Below are 17068 nucleotides of genomic sequence, written 5' to 3'. Positions count from 1 at the left end.
TTGCTGTGAAACTACTGCATATCACTCTTCTACCATGGCATTCAAAAAAGAGGGGTTGTTATCAGAGTGCAAGATTAAGAAATAATCTGCATCCCATAATTATTTCAGTAATAACTAGGTTTCTTGTATTTGAGCAAAAGAAGTTTGATCTATCAGGGAGATCCTGCAATGAATTAGAATTGTCATTTGTGGGACTAACATTCCTTAAAGACAGGTTTCAGAGTAGCAGCCGTGTTAGTCTGTATTCGCAAAAAAAAAGTACTTGTGTCACCTTAGAGACTAACAAATCTCCCCACTGTATTTTCCACTGAATGCATCCGATGAAGTGAGCTGGAGCTCACGAAAGCTTATGCTCAAATAAATTAGTTAGTCTCTAAGGTGCCACAAGTACTTTTCTTTATTCCTTAAAGAAAAAGCAAAAAAGCCAACAACATGGAAATATACCTCCAGCTATTGAGCCGAATCTCCCACACTAGTGGTTTTAATTATAGTAAAAATAAGAACTCTGCAGTCAACCACTTAGATCCAAAACTGTAATGCATAGTTTATGAGAAATCTATGGCAACAGTTCTATCCTTATATAAAATAAAATTCTTTTCATGCTTTAACAGGTACTAAATGGAGTTAGTGATGTTTTGATAAATTTCAAACATATTTCTGCATCACTGCAATCATCAAAATATTGAGCTGTTAAATCAATGTCTGCCAGCTGCATACTGTATGTGCAAAAGGGTGGAAAATCTGTCGGAGTACTCTGTAGGACAATGGAAGAACATGGGGGGGGGAAGAATTATCTACTGATACTCTGTTTTGTCTTATTGTTAAATTTTATGATATTTTTAAAATAAAAAGATAAATAACTGCTGAGTCATCTGTTCATAGGTCATGTGCCTATGCCAGAGTGGGGTGAAGACAGAACTACAACAATGCTGTTACAACAGTACCATGTGACCAGGGCTTCCCACACCTACTGCCCTAGAACCTCTGGAAAGGAAAGTTCTGCAGTGAAGTAATGCTCCACTTGAGCTAATAGAGCCTCAGACTATTAAGTGCATTCCCCAAATGGTGGATCTATCTAAGCACCTGTCCCCATCAACCCACACAATGTGTAGATCTTCAATTCAGCTGAGGGCTCTCGGCCGGGTCTGAGGCTGGGATGGGCGAAGCCATAAAGGTGGGTTTTACCACAAAGAAAGCAGGTATGATCCAGCATATATACAATACAGTCTTTACATCAATTAAACAAGGTGTCATTAGTTTGAGACAGAAGCCAAATAAATCACAGCTCCTGAGAGATGATTTTCTCCATCACATTTTAAGCATGGTAACCATTAAATACTGACATGCATATGACAGAGCTTTGAAGGGAACTATAAGGTTATAGGTTTCAGAGTAGCAGCCATGTTACTCTGTATTCACAAAAAGAAAAGGAGTACTTGTGGTACCTTAGAGACTGACCAATTTATTTGAGCATAAGCTTTCGTGAGCTACAGCTCACTTCATCGGCTGCATCGGAAAAGCAGGCAGCACACAAGTTATATTATGATGTATAAGCATCACGAAGAACATTAGGTGTAGGTAACGCAGTATGTGCTCTTAATTTTCACAGGTTTCAGAGTAGCAGCCGTGTTAGTCTGTATTCGCAAAAAGAAAAGGAGGACTTGTGGCACCTTAGAGACTAACCAATTTATTAGAGCATAAGCTTTCGTGAGCTACAGCTCACTTCCTCAGATGCATATCGTGGAAACTGCAGTTTCCACGATATGCATCTGAGGAAGTGAGCTGTAGCTCACGAAAGCTTATGCTCTAATAAATTGGTTAGTCTCTAAGGTGCCACAAGTCCTCCTTTTCTTTTTTTAATTTTCACAGTGTCCCTCACTGGTTATCAAATTGTATTGTAGCACAGGTTATCTGTGGAGAATTCTCATTTGGATGTTGAGGTATCAGGTGTTAAGGACTCAGACTACTCAACTGCTACAACCAGATATAGTGAGATTGGTGAGGATCCTGTACCAACCACTACAGTGGACTTGGAAGTTAAGCCTCCAGACACAGATGCATTATCAGAAAACCCTTCTGCACCTGCTATTGATCAAGGGCCAAAGTTATTTCCACTGTACCATTCCAGAAGATCTCCTAAATCTAGAGACAGTGTGGACTTGTAGCAGTAAGGCAATTATTCCACAGAGCAGAATAAGCCCTTATAATTGCCAGACGATTAGGGTAGGCTACCCCAACCTCTTAGTTAGGATGTTTTGTTTTGTAGCTACAATGTTAATGTTTTGAGTTTATTATTAGTAATATTTTTAAAGGGGTGGAGAGTAATGCTGTAGGTATTTTTGTTATGCTTATTGCCAACTAGTAGCCAATGTGTTTAGAGTTATTTGCTGTTGGAAGACCTAAGACTGTACTGAGCATGCTCCAGTGTGTAGAGTGGTGGTGGGGGGGGGAAGGACGTGAGGCTGTTTTTCCAAGATGGAGGCCAATTAGTTACCTGTATGAACCTGTACGAGAATTAAATTATTCCTTTTTCCCATTCTAATCTGTTTTGGGTCTCCATATACTTCAGGAATCTACTACTTTAAATTATAGCTCATAATAATATACAAATAGACAGGCAGTATCATCCAAACAAACTTGTCCATCTTAGCGATTGGCTGAACAAGAAGTAGGACTGAGTGGATTTGTACGCTCTGAAGGTTTTAGATCATTTTGTTTTTGAGCACAGTTATGTAGCAAAAAGATTTACATTTGTAAGTTGCACTTTCACGACAAAGATTGCACAACAGTACTTGTATGCGGTGAATTGAAAAATACTATTTCTTTTGTTTATCATTTTTACAGTGCAAATATTTGTAATAAAAATAATGTACACCCTGATTTCAGTTACAACACAGAATACAATATATATGAAAATGTAGAAAAACATCCAAAATATTAAATAAATTTCAATTGGTATTCTATTGTTTAACAGTGCAATTAAAACTATGATTAATCGCAATTAATTTTTTTAATCGTGATTCATATTTTTTGAGTTAATTGTGTGAATTAATGTTGATTAATCAACAGCCCAAGAGGATTTACTACCAAACAGTTTGTGAAAAATCCATATGCTCAAATATGTTAATAAATACTATTTGTCAAATAATTACAGACAATTACTAGGGAATCACAATCTATCTGTGAACAATTCAAGAATAGCAAAAAGCCAAAGAATTAATCTTAAAAAATGGGATTGCAATTAAGCTATAAATGATTGATTTTTGGTGACTCTCTTTAGACACAATCCTTGCCACTGATTTCAGTAGGAGTTATGGACCCCATTCTGCTATAACTGATTTCAATGGGAGTTTTTTGCTATTGGCTTTGGTGGAATGATTGGGTACCACAGGCCAGATTGTGAGAAGCCCTTGGGCGTGTACATAAGAGAGAAGGTTAGTCAAGAAGCCTTTTTCTCTTCTGTGGGTGTGCAATCACCTGTGTCTGTATTACTCTCTTCATTCCTTATGCTTTGTGGAACGTGGAAGTGCTTGTTCCTGATCCTCCATACTCCTCCACTCAAGAAGCAGAATCGGACAATGTAGGAGGAGGCATGTTTTTTTGCCTTGCCCATAGAGCTCCCCACTTGACGAAATGGATGGAGTACTTTGCACAACCCTCATGTACAAGCTGGAAGAGCCTATATTTCCTTGAAGCACAATGGCAAAAATGCTACAAGTTAGCCCTATATGTTTGTGGGAGCAAGTTGCCCTACACCATGGAATGGTTGTGCCTTAGAAACTTTGTTAGTGTCCTTCTGTAGCATCTCTGTTACTGTGTGAGGTTACATTGGAGAGGCAGAATCTTCTCCAAAGTGAAAGCTGATTTCAATTCCTCCTTGTATCATAAGAACAAGATAAAAAAGAAAGCCCTTGTGTTCGGATAGTTATCACTATGCTAGGATTAGTTCTGATCATGTTGGAGTAAGCAGTATAAAGAATCACAAGTCTTCAAAACTGCTCCTTTTCAAAATTTCTGAATGTTTCTTTATATCTTGTGACAAAGTTCCTCCTCTACTTTCGTGGGTCTTGCGCTTATTGGCAGATTTGCTCGCCTTGGAGCTTCACAGTAGCCCTCAATTTGGCCGTTTTTGTGAACCCACAGTCCAGGTCAACTCCTCCTGTATCTGACCAGGAGTTGGGAGGTTTGGGGGGAACCCAGGCCCGCCCTCTACTCCAGGTTCCAGCCCAGGGCCCTGTGGAATGCAGCTGTCTAGAGTGCCTCCTGGAACAGCTGTGCGACAGCTACAACTCCTTGGGCTACTTCCCCATGGCCTGCTCCCAACACCTTCTTTATCCTCACCACAGGACCTTCCTCCTGGTGTGTGATAATGCTTGTACACCTCAGTCCTCCAACAGTCCACATTCTCACTCTCAGCTCCTCGCGCCTCTTGCTCACAGCTCCTTACACGTGCACCACAAACTGAAGTGAGCTCCTTTTTTAAAACCCAGGTGCCCTGATTAGCCTGCCTTAATTGATTCTAGCAGCTTCTTGATTGGCTGCAGGTGTTCTAATCAGCCTGTCTGTCTTAATTGTCTCCAGAAGGTTCCTGATTGTTCTGGAACCTTCCCTGTTACCTTACCCAGGGAAAAGGGACCTACTTAACCTGGGGCTAATACATCTGCCTTCTATTACTCTTCTGTAGCCATCTGGCCCAACCTTGTCACAGTCTTTTTATCAGAATCATATTCTATCACATCATTCTAAACATAGGTACTGGATAACCACTGGTAGCTTCACTGTTGTTTTTTAAACTAAATATAGAGCTTAAGTGTCATGTATATATAGATGCAGAGAGATTATATTGGATATTGACAGTGACTTTTGTAAAAAGAAAAGGAATAGTAAAACATGCTGCCATTATTTGAAAAGCAGACATGATTCTCCACCATGAAGTTGATGGAGAAAAGAAAAAGCTGATAGAAATATACCCTATGTACCCATCAAAAAATGTCCTAATCGAAAGCCCATTGAAATCAATTAAAAGATTCCACTAACTTCAGTGGGCATTGGATCAGACCCTCAATGGTTAAAATATAGATTTTTGGAGTGAAATATTGCTTGTTCACCTGTAGAACGACTACCAAACACTGATACTGTGCTATCATAGAATCACAGAAATGTAGGGCTGGAAGGGACCTTGAGAAGTCATCAAGTCCAGCCCCCTGCACTGTGGCAGGACAAAGTAAACCTAACGGATTGGTATTTGTCCAACTTGTTTTTAAACGCTTCCAGTGATGGGAACTCCTTGGAATCCTATTCCAGAGTTTAACTACCCTTACAGTTAGAAAGTTTTTCCTAATATCAAACTTAAATCTCCCTTCTTGCAGGTTAAGCCCATTCTATATCCTTTTTGCCTCTTTTTGAAAGTAACTGTAAAGAAGATTTCACAAATTATGTGTGCAATGACAGCCAGATTTGGAGGCTGACTGAAAACTATGCAGGGAAACAGCAAATGTGTTTCATTTGACAAAATTGGGGTGTAATTCATTACATAACTTGGTAGGAGAAAGCTGGCATCTATGGAAGAATGGAAATTTCTTGGTGTGCTGTGTCATATTTCCTCCAAACATTCTCACAACACATAGTTCCATTGTAATTCTCCTCCCCCTCCCTTTCAGCAAAAGGTGGATTCTGGTTATCAATTCTCTGTAGGTCAATTTTGAATGAGTTTGGTATTTCAATTAACAAGAAATAAATGAAGATGAGATTACATATGGCACACTCTTGGGTGTATAATCAATATCCCTACTATATACCTTCCATAATAAACTGTATTATGTTAATACGGGCCTGTGAACTGTCAGTTGCTTATAAGCAGATAAATTGAAAGTGTGCATTCACTTATCCTAAACATATTTCTCTTTACTAATATGCAGGTACAGAACATACAACATGTCATTACATATGTGTTTCACCACTAGTAGGCTGAGAAGTTGCACAGCTGAAATTGCACACTAGAAATCACTGATGTAAGTATGTGTTCTTCATTTAGGTTCAAATACTCTCACCTGCAGAGAATTCAAGTTCATTTTCTTTATGCAGTGGTTCTTTGTGTGATACAGAACATACCTCTCCTATGACTGGAGGATCTCCTGTGACCCCAACACAGGACAAAGGTTGGCTGGTATATCCACTAGCCATGTGCTTCCCCAATCCACATTTGGTGTGGAATCTTGGCCCCAATGGGTGAACTCAATGAGCGTTATGCCATTGATTTGACTGCAGCTAGGATTTCACCCCTGGTTTTGTGTCTTGCAGGTCATACTGCCAGTCACTGCTTTCATGGCTGGTAGAAACTTGGGAAATTTCACTTTCTTCCACCACTCATATGAAAATGTACCACTGACACATACTAGTTGGGCAAAAAAGAATTTCCCAATATTATTAGACTGTAAGTCAAAAATAATAGCAGTAATAATCGTAAAAGTTTTTTTTAAAATAGTACCTATCAAGTCCCCTAATGCTCCAAGTGAGCTACATCATCATGAAAATGAATTAAAATAGAAGACAAATATAATTTAGAAAGCCCTTAAAATTCAAATAGATAATGCTTCTGAGGATTAGAAAACACAAATATTTATCACCGACAGTCAGAACAGTATAAATGTAAAGCCATCTTCAATGGGCCAAAAATGAAAGCTTTTCAAATGAAGCTGCCTTGAAATGCAGATTGTATATTATTACACAATTTCAGGTACATGTATTCATGATTACTATGGATGTAGAAGCCCTCTACACCAACATTCCACACAAAGATGGACTACAATCCATCAGCAACAGTATCCCCGATAATGTCACGGCAAACCTGGTGACTGAACTTTGTGACTTTGTCCTCACCCATAACTATTTCACATTTGGGGACAATGTATACCTTCAAACCAGCGGCACTGCTATGGGTACCCGCATGGCCCCACAGTATGCAAACATTTTTATGGCTGACTTAGAACGCTTCCTCAGCTCTCGTCCCCTAATGTCCCAACTCTACTTGCGCTATATTGATGACATCTTCATCATCTGGACCCATGGAAAAGAAGCCCTTGAGGAATTCCACCATGATTTCAACAATTTCCATCCCACCATCAACCTCAGCCTGGAACAGTCCACACAAGAGATCCACTTCCAGGACACTACGGTGCGAATAAGCGATGATCACATAAACACCACCCTATATTGGAAACCTACTGACCGCTATTCCTACCTACACGACTCCAGCTTTCACCCAGATCACACTACCCGATCCATTGTCTACAGCCAAGCTCTACGATACAACCATATTTGCTCCAACCCCTCAGACAGAGACAAACACTTACAAGATCTCTACCAAGCATTCTTACAACTACAATACCCACCTGCTGAAATGAAGAAACAGATTGACAGAGCCAGAAGAATATCCAGAAGTCACCTACTACAAGACAGGCCCAACAAACAAAATAAAACAGAAAGCCACTAGCCATCACCTTCAGCCCCCAACTAAAACCTCTCCAACGCATCATCAAGGACCTACAACCTATCCTGAAGGACGACCCAACACTTTCACAGATCTTGGGAGACAGGCCAGTCCTTGCTTACAGACAGCCCCCCAACCTGAAGCAAATACTCACCAGCAACCACATACCTCACAACAGTACCACTAACCCAGGGACCTATCCTTGCAACAAAGCCCGTTGCCAACTGTGTCCACATATCTATTCAGGGGACACCATCATAGGGCCTAATCACATCAGCCACACTATCAGAGGCTCGTTCACCTGCACATCTGCCAATGTGATATATGCCATCATGTGCCAGCAATGCCCCTCTGCCATGTACATTGGTCAAACTGGACAGTCTCTACGTAAAAGAATAAACGGACACAAATCAGATGTCAAGAATTATAACATTCAAAAACCAGTCGGAGAACACTTCAATCTCTCTGGTCACTCAATTACAGACCTAAAAGTCATAATATTACAACAAAAAGACTTCAAAAACAGACTCCAACGAGAGATTGCTGAATTGGAATTAATTTGCAAACTGGATACAATTAACTTAGGCTTGAATAGAGATTGGGAGTGGATGGGTCATTACACAAAGTAAAACGATTCCCCATGTTTATTCCCCCCCTCCCCCCACCGTTCCTCAGACATTCTTGTCAACTGCTGGAAATGGCCCACCTTGATAATCACCACAAAAGGTTTTCTTCCCCTTCCCTGCCTCCCCCGCTCTCCTGCTGGTATTAGCTCATCTTAAGTGATCACTCTGGTTACAGTGTGTATGGTAACACCCATTGTTTCATGTTCTCTGTGTATATAAATCTCCCCACTGTATTTTCCACTGAATGCATCCTATGAAGTGAGCTGTAGCTCACGGAAGCTTATTCTCAAATAAATTGGTTAGTCTCTAAGGTGCCACAAGTACTCCTTTTCTTTTTGCGAATACAGACTAACACGGCTGCTACTCTGAAATCTGCCCAAAACAGTATCTCATAAAAACTTGAACATAGTTATCCAATTTGGAGCTCCCAATTTCTTTTAACAAAACATTTTGTACTTTGTCATAATTATGATTTCTCATACAATGAAAGATCCAGCTAAGTCTAATTAAACTAGCTAAAGGCACATTCACTTTAGGTACCCTGCCAAGTTTAATGTTGAAGAGATAATGACAAGACAAACCTTCTGTTTTAGAGCTTCAATGGTCTCATCAACTTCAGCAGCAAAATGGCTGAAATCTTGAGCAAATCCACTGGATACTATGTCAGTTAGATGCATTGCACTGGCTGCATTTCTATGCTTGTGCAAATCCCCCGGGTGTCTGAAATACAAGTTAAATTTGCCACCAGAAAATGGAAAACAACAATCCGAAGAAATGGTTTCACATTGGAATTATAGGACTATGCTGAAAATTAACAGAACTTTGGAAAAAATAATCTGAAATGACATTGTGCTTTTGATATTTTATTTCATGAGTTGAAAACTTTTTTGAAATATAAAATGAATGTCATGTTACATTACAGATGCATTGCTACATTAGTCAGACCTCAGAAGTATTTATTTTTTTCTGAACAGCTCCCCTCCACACCAACAACCCCTTGACAAATGAAATGTCAGACATTATGCAATGCATAGGTGGGAAAGGTGCTATCTGTATTATGTATTCATGACAAGAACTACGTTAAGAAAGTAATAAGCACAGCTGTCAAAAAAAATCACACCTCTCAAGCAAGACAAGTTTAAAGTAAGCCAATCCTACTGAACACAATGAGAACAACAACAAAAACGGTTTAAGTTAGGGCTTCTCTTCACTACCGTGCTAAATCGCCACCGCTTCCATTGATCTAGTGGCACAATTTAGCACACCTGGTGAAGACACATTACATTGATGGGAGAGCGCTATCCCGTTGACTTAATTACTCCACCTCAATGAGAGGCGGAAATTTTGTCAAAGGGAGAGCGTCTCCCACCAACATAGCGTGGTGTAGACCTCACTTTAAGTCAATATAAGTTAAGTTGCTCAAAGCGTGTTTTTTTCATACAGTAAAATGAAGTGCCATCCTTCCTTTGTTTTATCTGTATGAGCAAAAACTGTCCATCTTCTGATTCATTTTGAGTCATCCAATCCTATATCCCAACATATAATCTGGTATAAATATAGGTCCCTAAAAGCATTACAAACAGGCAGGATCCTCAGTTGATATAAATCAATGTAGCTCCTTTGAAACAGCTGACTTAAGTGGAGGCAGCATGATTTATACCAGCTGAGGGTCTAGCCCTGTATATTCACAGACGACTACATTATAGTTCCAGTTACACATAAGGCAACTATTCTCGCAAAGCACTTGACAAAAGTCAACAGCTGTCTTAGAAAGGTATGGAATATTTTTATACCAAGCGTGAGCTATGTGAATTGATAACGGGTATCTAAAACAGAGGATCTGTGTGACAGGAAAACACTATATGAAAGGAGATAAATAGCAGGATTCAGTAGTAAGACTGGTTCTGTTAACTTTATAACATATGGGCGTGACCTGAAATTCATCATACTGAAAAAAAAAAACCCCTGTGAAACTTACTGAAAATGACAAACAGGAAAGTGGGGACAGTGAACTCTAACAAAACACCAATAGCGTTCAAAATTACTTGGCAAGTTTAGGAGAATGGAGCGTTACTGACAGTTGCCTAAGCAATTCAATGTAGAAAAACTGTTGATATTGTAATGAGGCTATTGAAAGAAACATGAAACTAACCACCCTCAAGAATCACAAACATTGCAAAATATTCGTGTAGTAAGAATACGTGGGTAAAAGTCCATGCTTAGGAGAGAAAGAATAAACTAATATACCAGGATGTATAAACAAAAACAATTAATGAATTTGGCTATATTGGAGGAAATTACCAATGTATGACAGACTGGTGAGCCTATATTCAGAAAACTTGTAGGCTGTTCATGAAAGAAAAGTCTAGAAATGGAGAACATGTAAAAGAAGGCAAACTAGAATGAATTGAAAATATTGGGTGTTTCACTGAATTATTTTTAAACAACAGTTTAGCAAGCCTATGGATTAAATTCTACCACCAGTTATAGCTGTGCAACCGCAATGAGAATACAATTTGGCTGGTGGCCTGTATTTTCTGAAAAAAGGAAGGAATGGATAGGGGATCTCAGGGACTTCTGAGGACAGCAATGATAGATGTTATATATCACTGTCACAGGGTGACTGACCCCTTTAAGAGGGAGCAGTGTCCAGTGCACCTGTGGCTGATTACCTGCTACTCAACTGGGATTCAGAGAAGGCACCTGGGCCTTATAAAGGGGAAGCTGCTAGTAACTAGCTCCTAGAAGACGCTACTGAGAATAGAGAGGGAGAGAGAGACAAAAAAATCCAAAGTACAGTCCCTAGAAGAAGGGCTGTGAAATCCTGGATTTAAGGGAGAGTTTGCTGCCTGGGGAAGCCAGGATTTGAAGCTCACAGCCTCAAGCAGGAGGGCCATGAAACCCCTGAAATCAAGGGGTAAGGGACAAAAGCGTTTTTTGGTGGAGCCAGGCAGTGTTTAATAAATTAGAACCCAAGAGAGGAGGATTATTATTTTCTGGACTCTGGGTGTAAATAAGTTATTTTTGACATCTCAGAGGAAAACTGAGGCAGGGTGCCAGGCCTTGGACTGGAACCTGGTGACAGTCACATTATTTGAATTAGTGTGAAATACAAACAACAAGAGGGAATTAAGATGATCCAAGGAAGGAAATTCAGGATGAAGATCTTTACAGAGAGAATTTTGAGTGGAAGCAGTAAAGGATGAAAGCACATTCAACTACTGGAGGTGCTGTCTTCTAGAAGAGATGTAAAACCGAGATTCTGATAATTTATGGTCATAAAAGAGCCACTGACACTTTTTCCAAAGTGATAGTCCCAGTGTTCTGAATATTTACATTATGCTTATGTTGAACTTATTCCCAAAGTTTCTATTTTAAAATCAGCATTATTTCTTTATTTTAAATCAAATAATTACAAAACACTAAACTCAACAAATGAACATTACCTACATAAATGCAAACCCAAACATTATTTCTTTCACCATCAGCCTCAATCTCTATATTCAGTCAGGCATAAATTATTGTCCTGATCATTAAACTCCACCGGTTGAAAAACAAAAGTATGGACTAAAGAAGAAAAAAATAGCATTTCAAACACTACAAGGCAATCTCAGTGTAAGTAATCATAATTCCTCTAAACCAATACTGAATTAACCCACAAAATGTAGTGTGTTAGATCAGCTACAGACAAAAACAAGGAAAATATATTTTCCCAAACCACAAAAAATCATGATATATAAAAAACACCCCTTTCCTTGGCATCTCCCATTGGGTATTATAGTAATCAGAATGAGTCGCTTGAGGTTTGAAATTTCATAGTGACAATGTTCAGTAGCCCTTAAATGACAGTGTAGTACAAAATAGCTAGTAAAACACCCATGCCTATGAATGAAAACTCATAGCCATTTTCATTGGTAAAAGCTCATCATCATCCTTCGAATCAGCAAACCCCTACAATCTTTCAAAGTAACATTTTTGGTAACAGATTTCACTATCTGATTCCCATATGATTTGACTTTGATTTAGCAAATTTCTAAATATTTTCTTTTAATATTGGTTTTCATTAGCAGGAATGACTATTTTGAACTCGAGTGTAATTCATCTGGTTTAAGCATGTTCCTTTCTAGTTTTATCTAGCACAAAAAAGTTCTCTCTTAATGGACACTAATAATAATAATAATAATAAACAACAACAACATAGGTAGCTCCTATACAATGCTCTTCATCAGTAGCTTTCAAAGCACTTTAAAGATGGTGTAACATTTAATAGCCAGGTCACTTCTTAGCTTCTAACAATACTTATAAACACCACATTTTACTGTTTGCCGTGAACTGAATGAAAGGGAATTTTAACACTTAATCAAGTTAAAATCAACTAACCTTTGCTATGTTCAAATCAATTTTGTGAGTCACCTAAAGTAATTAGACTATTTTTAAATGTAAAAATGGCTTAGTAATGATAGCAATAATCAAAAGCTTAGATTGGAATAGCAGGATCTAAGGTCCATTGTCATTCATCTCAAGTTGAAAATGACAGACAATTTATTCAGATATAATGAAAACTAAAACATTCAAAAGATCTCTTTTTCTCACACACATTTTCTACATATAAAAGATTAATAAGCAAAGAGGTTTTGAAGACTAAGTATAACTAAAATCTTTCATGTACACACTTTTCATGCTCATCCCAAAGGTGGCTAGTTCATATACACATACCTGCTTCTTGTACTGATCTCCTCACCCCTTTTGTGCTTCTCTTTGGGATAACTGTATTCAGCAGATTGTTTGCTCCTAAAGTGGTGTGACAGATCCCCAAACTGTCCCCTTGTCCTACAGTCTGTGAACACAATAATTCATACTAGTATTATTGCTGAAATAAGATTTTCACAGAAAAAATGCACAAAAGTTGTAGTATCAAGTTGGTTTTATGTGACTTATATAATCTTCAATCCAGCAAAACACTTAAGCACATGCTTAACTTAAAAGCATGTGCTTAAATTCCATTGACATCAATGGGTTTAAAACCTGTGCCTAAAATTAAACATAAGCTTAAGCACTTTGCTGAATAAGGGCCAAACATATTTGTATTTTATGTACCTGCTTTTCTACTTTTGTTGTACTTTTAATCTTCAGCAGTGGAAAAAAAAGATGGGCGAAACTATTCCAAAATTCATTCTTAAAGACTACTCATATCAAGATATGATATTGCTATATGCAACATACAGCATTTTGTGGGGGGGACTTCTATTAATTGATTTTTTTATAGTAAGACATTACAATTACATTGTCTTGACTTGTAAAGATATGTCTCTTAATACAGAATTAACAATGTTAAGCAACATATAGCATATTATTGTATTATTCACATTTCTCTCACTTTTTCAAAATTATTTAATCACAATGTTAACATGGTGCATGTTATACACACCCACACACACAAACTGTTCATAGTAATTTTTTGGGGGGGAAGCTGAATGCTTTCTTGGTGTGTTTAGCAAGATGAAAGCCTTTTCTGCATTTACAGTTAGAATGTAGCCCTCCTTTTTAGCACTCTTAGAATGCAGTACAACATACTGGATTTTTCTTAGGTTATTTAAGAGCTTCTACCTTTTATAAAGAAAGTTTGGCTTTGGTGCCCTAATTTAAACATTATTGTCTCTAATATCGACGCTAGTATTTTAAAATCAAAATCTTACAATCCATATTTATTAATAAGATAGCTGACACAGATCAGAGACTGCAAGACCAGAAGGGACCACTGTGATCATCTAGTCTGGCCTCCTGTATAGCATGGGCCATAGAACATCCCCAAAATAATTCCTACCGCATATTTTTGGAAAAACACCCAGCCTTGATTTAATGAATGTGCAGTATATACAGTGGTCTTCTACTCGTGCATGTATGCTACAACATTATCAAAGGCTATGTCTACACTTAAACCACTACCGAGGCACAGCATCATTACAGTGATGGGAGGAATTCTCCCATGGCTGGAGTTAATCTACCTCCCCAAGGGGTGGTAGGTAGGTCGACGGAAGAATTCTTGTATCCTGAATTCGTCCATCGACATAGCGCTGTTTACGCCAGTTGGCATTGTACATCTCTAAGGCATGTGGATGTTTCACACCCCCGAGAGAGGGTGTCTGCTGATGTCAGTTTTCAGTGTAGACCAGCCTTAAAACCACACCACAGAAAAGAACATTCCATAGAAACAGGTTTCAGAGTGGATGCCATGTCAGTCTGAATCAGTAAAAACAACGAGGAGTCCTTGTTGTGTCTTAGAGACTAACAAATTTATTTGGGCATAAGCTTTCGTGGGCCAAAACCCACTTCATCAGATGCATGGGGTGGAAAACACAGTAGCAGGTATATATATACACAGTACATGAAAAGATGGGAGTTGCCTTACCAAGTGCGGGGTACAGTGCTAATGAGACAATTCAATTAACAGTAGAATACCAAGGGAGGAAAATTCACTTTTGTAGTGGTAATGAGGGTGGCCATTTCAAAGAGTTGACAAGAAGGTGTGAGTAACAGTAGGGGGAAATTAGTTTTTGTAATGACCCATTCACTCCCAGTCTTTATTCAGGTCTAATTTGATGGTGTCCAGTTTGCAAATTAATTCCAGTTCCAAATTAGTTCAATAGAAAGGTGCTAATCGCCTACATTTTTCAGGTGGCAACATTACGGAAGCTAAAAACAATTTGTTTATTCAGATTGCTCAGTTTGTACATTTAATTATCTCATTGATTGTTATGATTTTTTCCGGCTAATAATGAAATACTGTGTGTATAGTAGAAATGGCATATGTGCGTGTGTGTTTGAAGCTACTGATTGGTGGGTAACTTAGGATCTTTTTCTCGCATGCAAAATACAGGCCGTAATGAGCAAATGATCTGTAAGAAGTCCAAGATTATCTGGATCAGCTCTGTTTGGATTGGCTGACTTAAACCAACCCTTAACATTGAGGAGCTGGCAGACAAAGGCTACAATTTTCAAATGGACCTCTAAAATTGTGACTGCTATTTTGCTAGTATAGCTATTGCACACTTTTTTTTAAAATGCAGACCAATGCCCCAATGGGGGGAAAAAACCATGTATGACCACAAGATGTGCAGGTGCAATTTTAGAAATCTCATTGAAAATTTGGCTTATAATATCAGTGTAAGAATCTATGAATTGCAACAGTCATCACCACATTGAAATGTCAACTCCGAAGATCCTATATTCTGAAGTCTTTCCCCAGACCATAGGCACTGTAGCAGGGGATTTACTACAACATATTTCCTTGTGCTGCTAACCCTTTCCCGCTGCCTACCCTTGAATGAATGACAGCTACAACAGAAGTCCTTCCCCTGCTATCATCTGATCTAGTGAAACTGGTATCATCCTTGCATACACAATACTTGCAACACAAAGTGAGTTGTGTTCACCGAGCCCGACCCTAGACATCTAATAAATTACTCACCCCTACAAGAAAGAGATTAACTTTTGAGGTTCCTCTGTTATTTTTATTTCCACTTATTTTCATGAGATTTATGTAGATTTTGCTGCACCACACTGTGCGTTCAGGGGACCATGGAGAATCAGGGAGCCTTGATCGGGTGTTAGTTCCCCTCTCACTGCTCAGGCACAGTGGAGAATCTACCCTCCAGCCAGGGGTGAATGTAACTTAAATGACTTACTGGGATGCAAGGCGGCCGGGGTCCTGAGGAAGGTGGCGGGGGTTGGGGGGGGCACGGCTGTGGGCCTTGGGCGGAAGGGGCAGGCCCTCGTGCAGAAGGAGTGAAGCTGGGGCCAAAATCCCCCAGCCAGCCCTTCAGCGCTGCCTGGGGCTTTGGCAGAGATTTAAAGGGCCCGAGGCTCCGGTCGCAGGCGCGGTGGTGGCAGCAGCGACTGGGAGCCCCAGGCCCTTTCAATTACTGTCAGAGCCCTGGGGCAGCGGTGGCAGGGGCTGGGAGCCTGGGACCCATTTAAATCCGCCCCTTTTGCTCCCTCCCCCCCCCCCATCATCATCAGCCCTGCTGGTACCGGCAGCCACTTTCTTACCGGTACACCATACCAGACCGGACCGGCTTAGTTTCACCTCTGCCTCCAGGCCTTATTACACACCAATCAACTTTGTCCTAAGACATCTCTGGCCTTAGTCGCATATCACCCATAAGCAGGGGGGAGAAACGCCAACAAAATTGGTCTATCTGCCACATTATCCAATTTCAAACCGGTCTTTAAAACTCACCTCTGCCAGGATGACTCCAAGACAGCACCAGCCAATGCTGGCTGAGCAAGAGGCAAGTCATGATTAATGCTCATTTTGATATAGCATTCTGGTCATCTTCTCATCTCATCCTCCACTTTATTCCCTCCCTCCCATATCCCTTTACCTGATTTGCCTAGCTGTTGTGTCATCTTGTAATCCAGACTGTAAATTCTTTGTGGCGGGAGTATTTTTATTACATATTTGTACAACACTGTTGTGACAATTGGGCTTACAAATTTAATTTAATTGTGAGCTCAACTGTAAAAAAGTATGTGAAAGTCCATAAAATGTCACTATAACTTAGAATAACAAATGATGATGGGGAAAAGTATGAAAGGGAGACAGAATAACAAATTCGTCCCAACAAAAAGGACCTGTTGAGATGGTTCAAGGACTGCTGAAATCATGCTTGGTAAAAACAGAAGATATGGAACCAGAAATTAATGAACCAAAATAATGAGAGAAGGACTTTTCCACCCATCACTCCCTTTTTGGGTCTTTAAAGAAAGAGACTTTGGGTAGGAAATATGAACAACAGACAGAGGCTTTTGGAGGGAGCTTCGCCATCCTGGCTGCCACACCCACCATTTCCTGGGACCTCAGATCTTCATCACCCTGATCCTGAGAGATGTCTTGACCACATCAGTCCAGAAAGGGGGACCTAAATAGCATCCTCACCCCTGCCAGCTCCAG

The 17068-nt window shown here is 39.5% G+C and overlaps 1 protein-coding gene across 3 annotated transcripts in view; it reads right to left on the bottom strand.

Annotated features, from left to right (window-relative positions):
- Window positions 1-17068, bottom strand: part of PXDNL (peroxidasin like) — a 283093-nt gene that overhangs the window by 10193 nt on the left and 255832 nt on the right. For 2 of the 3 annotated variants that reach the window (XM_084619291.1, XM_084619292.1), the window contains 2 exons: window positions 12832-12952; window positions 8697-8835 (listed from right to left, as the gene is read on the bottom strand). The exons of the other annotated variant lie outside the window; for it this stretch is intronic. In XM_084619291.1, the coding sequence (XP_084475417.1) occupies window positions 8697-8835; window positions 12832-12952 (260 nt within the window). The remainder of the gene's footprint in view (window positions 1-8696; window positions 8836-12831; window positions 12953-17068) is intronic. 3 annotated transcript variants of the gene reach the window in all.

Source organism: Lepidochelys olivacea, assembly GCF_965140295.1.
Source record: "Lepidochelys olivacea isolate rLepOli2 genome assembly, chromosome: 2".
Classification (NCBI taxonomy): Eukaryota; Metazoa; Chordata; order Testudines; family Cheloniidae; genus Lepidochelys; species Lepidochelys olivacea.
Note: the sequence above shows the minus strand (reverse complement) of the source record. Positions and strands in the feature narration are given on the sequence as shown.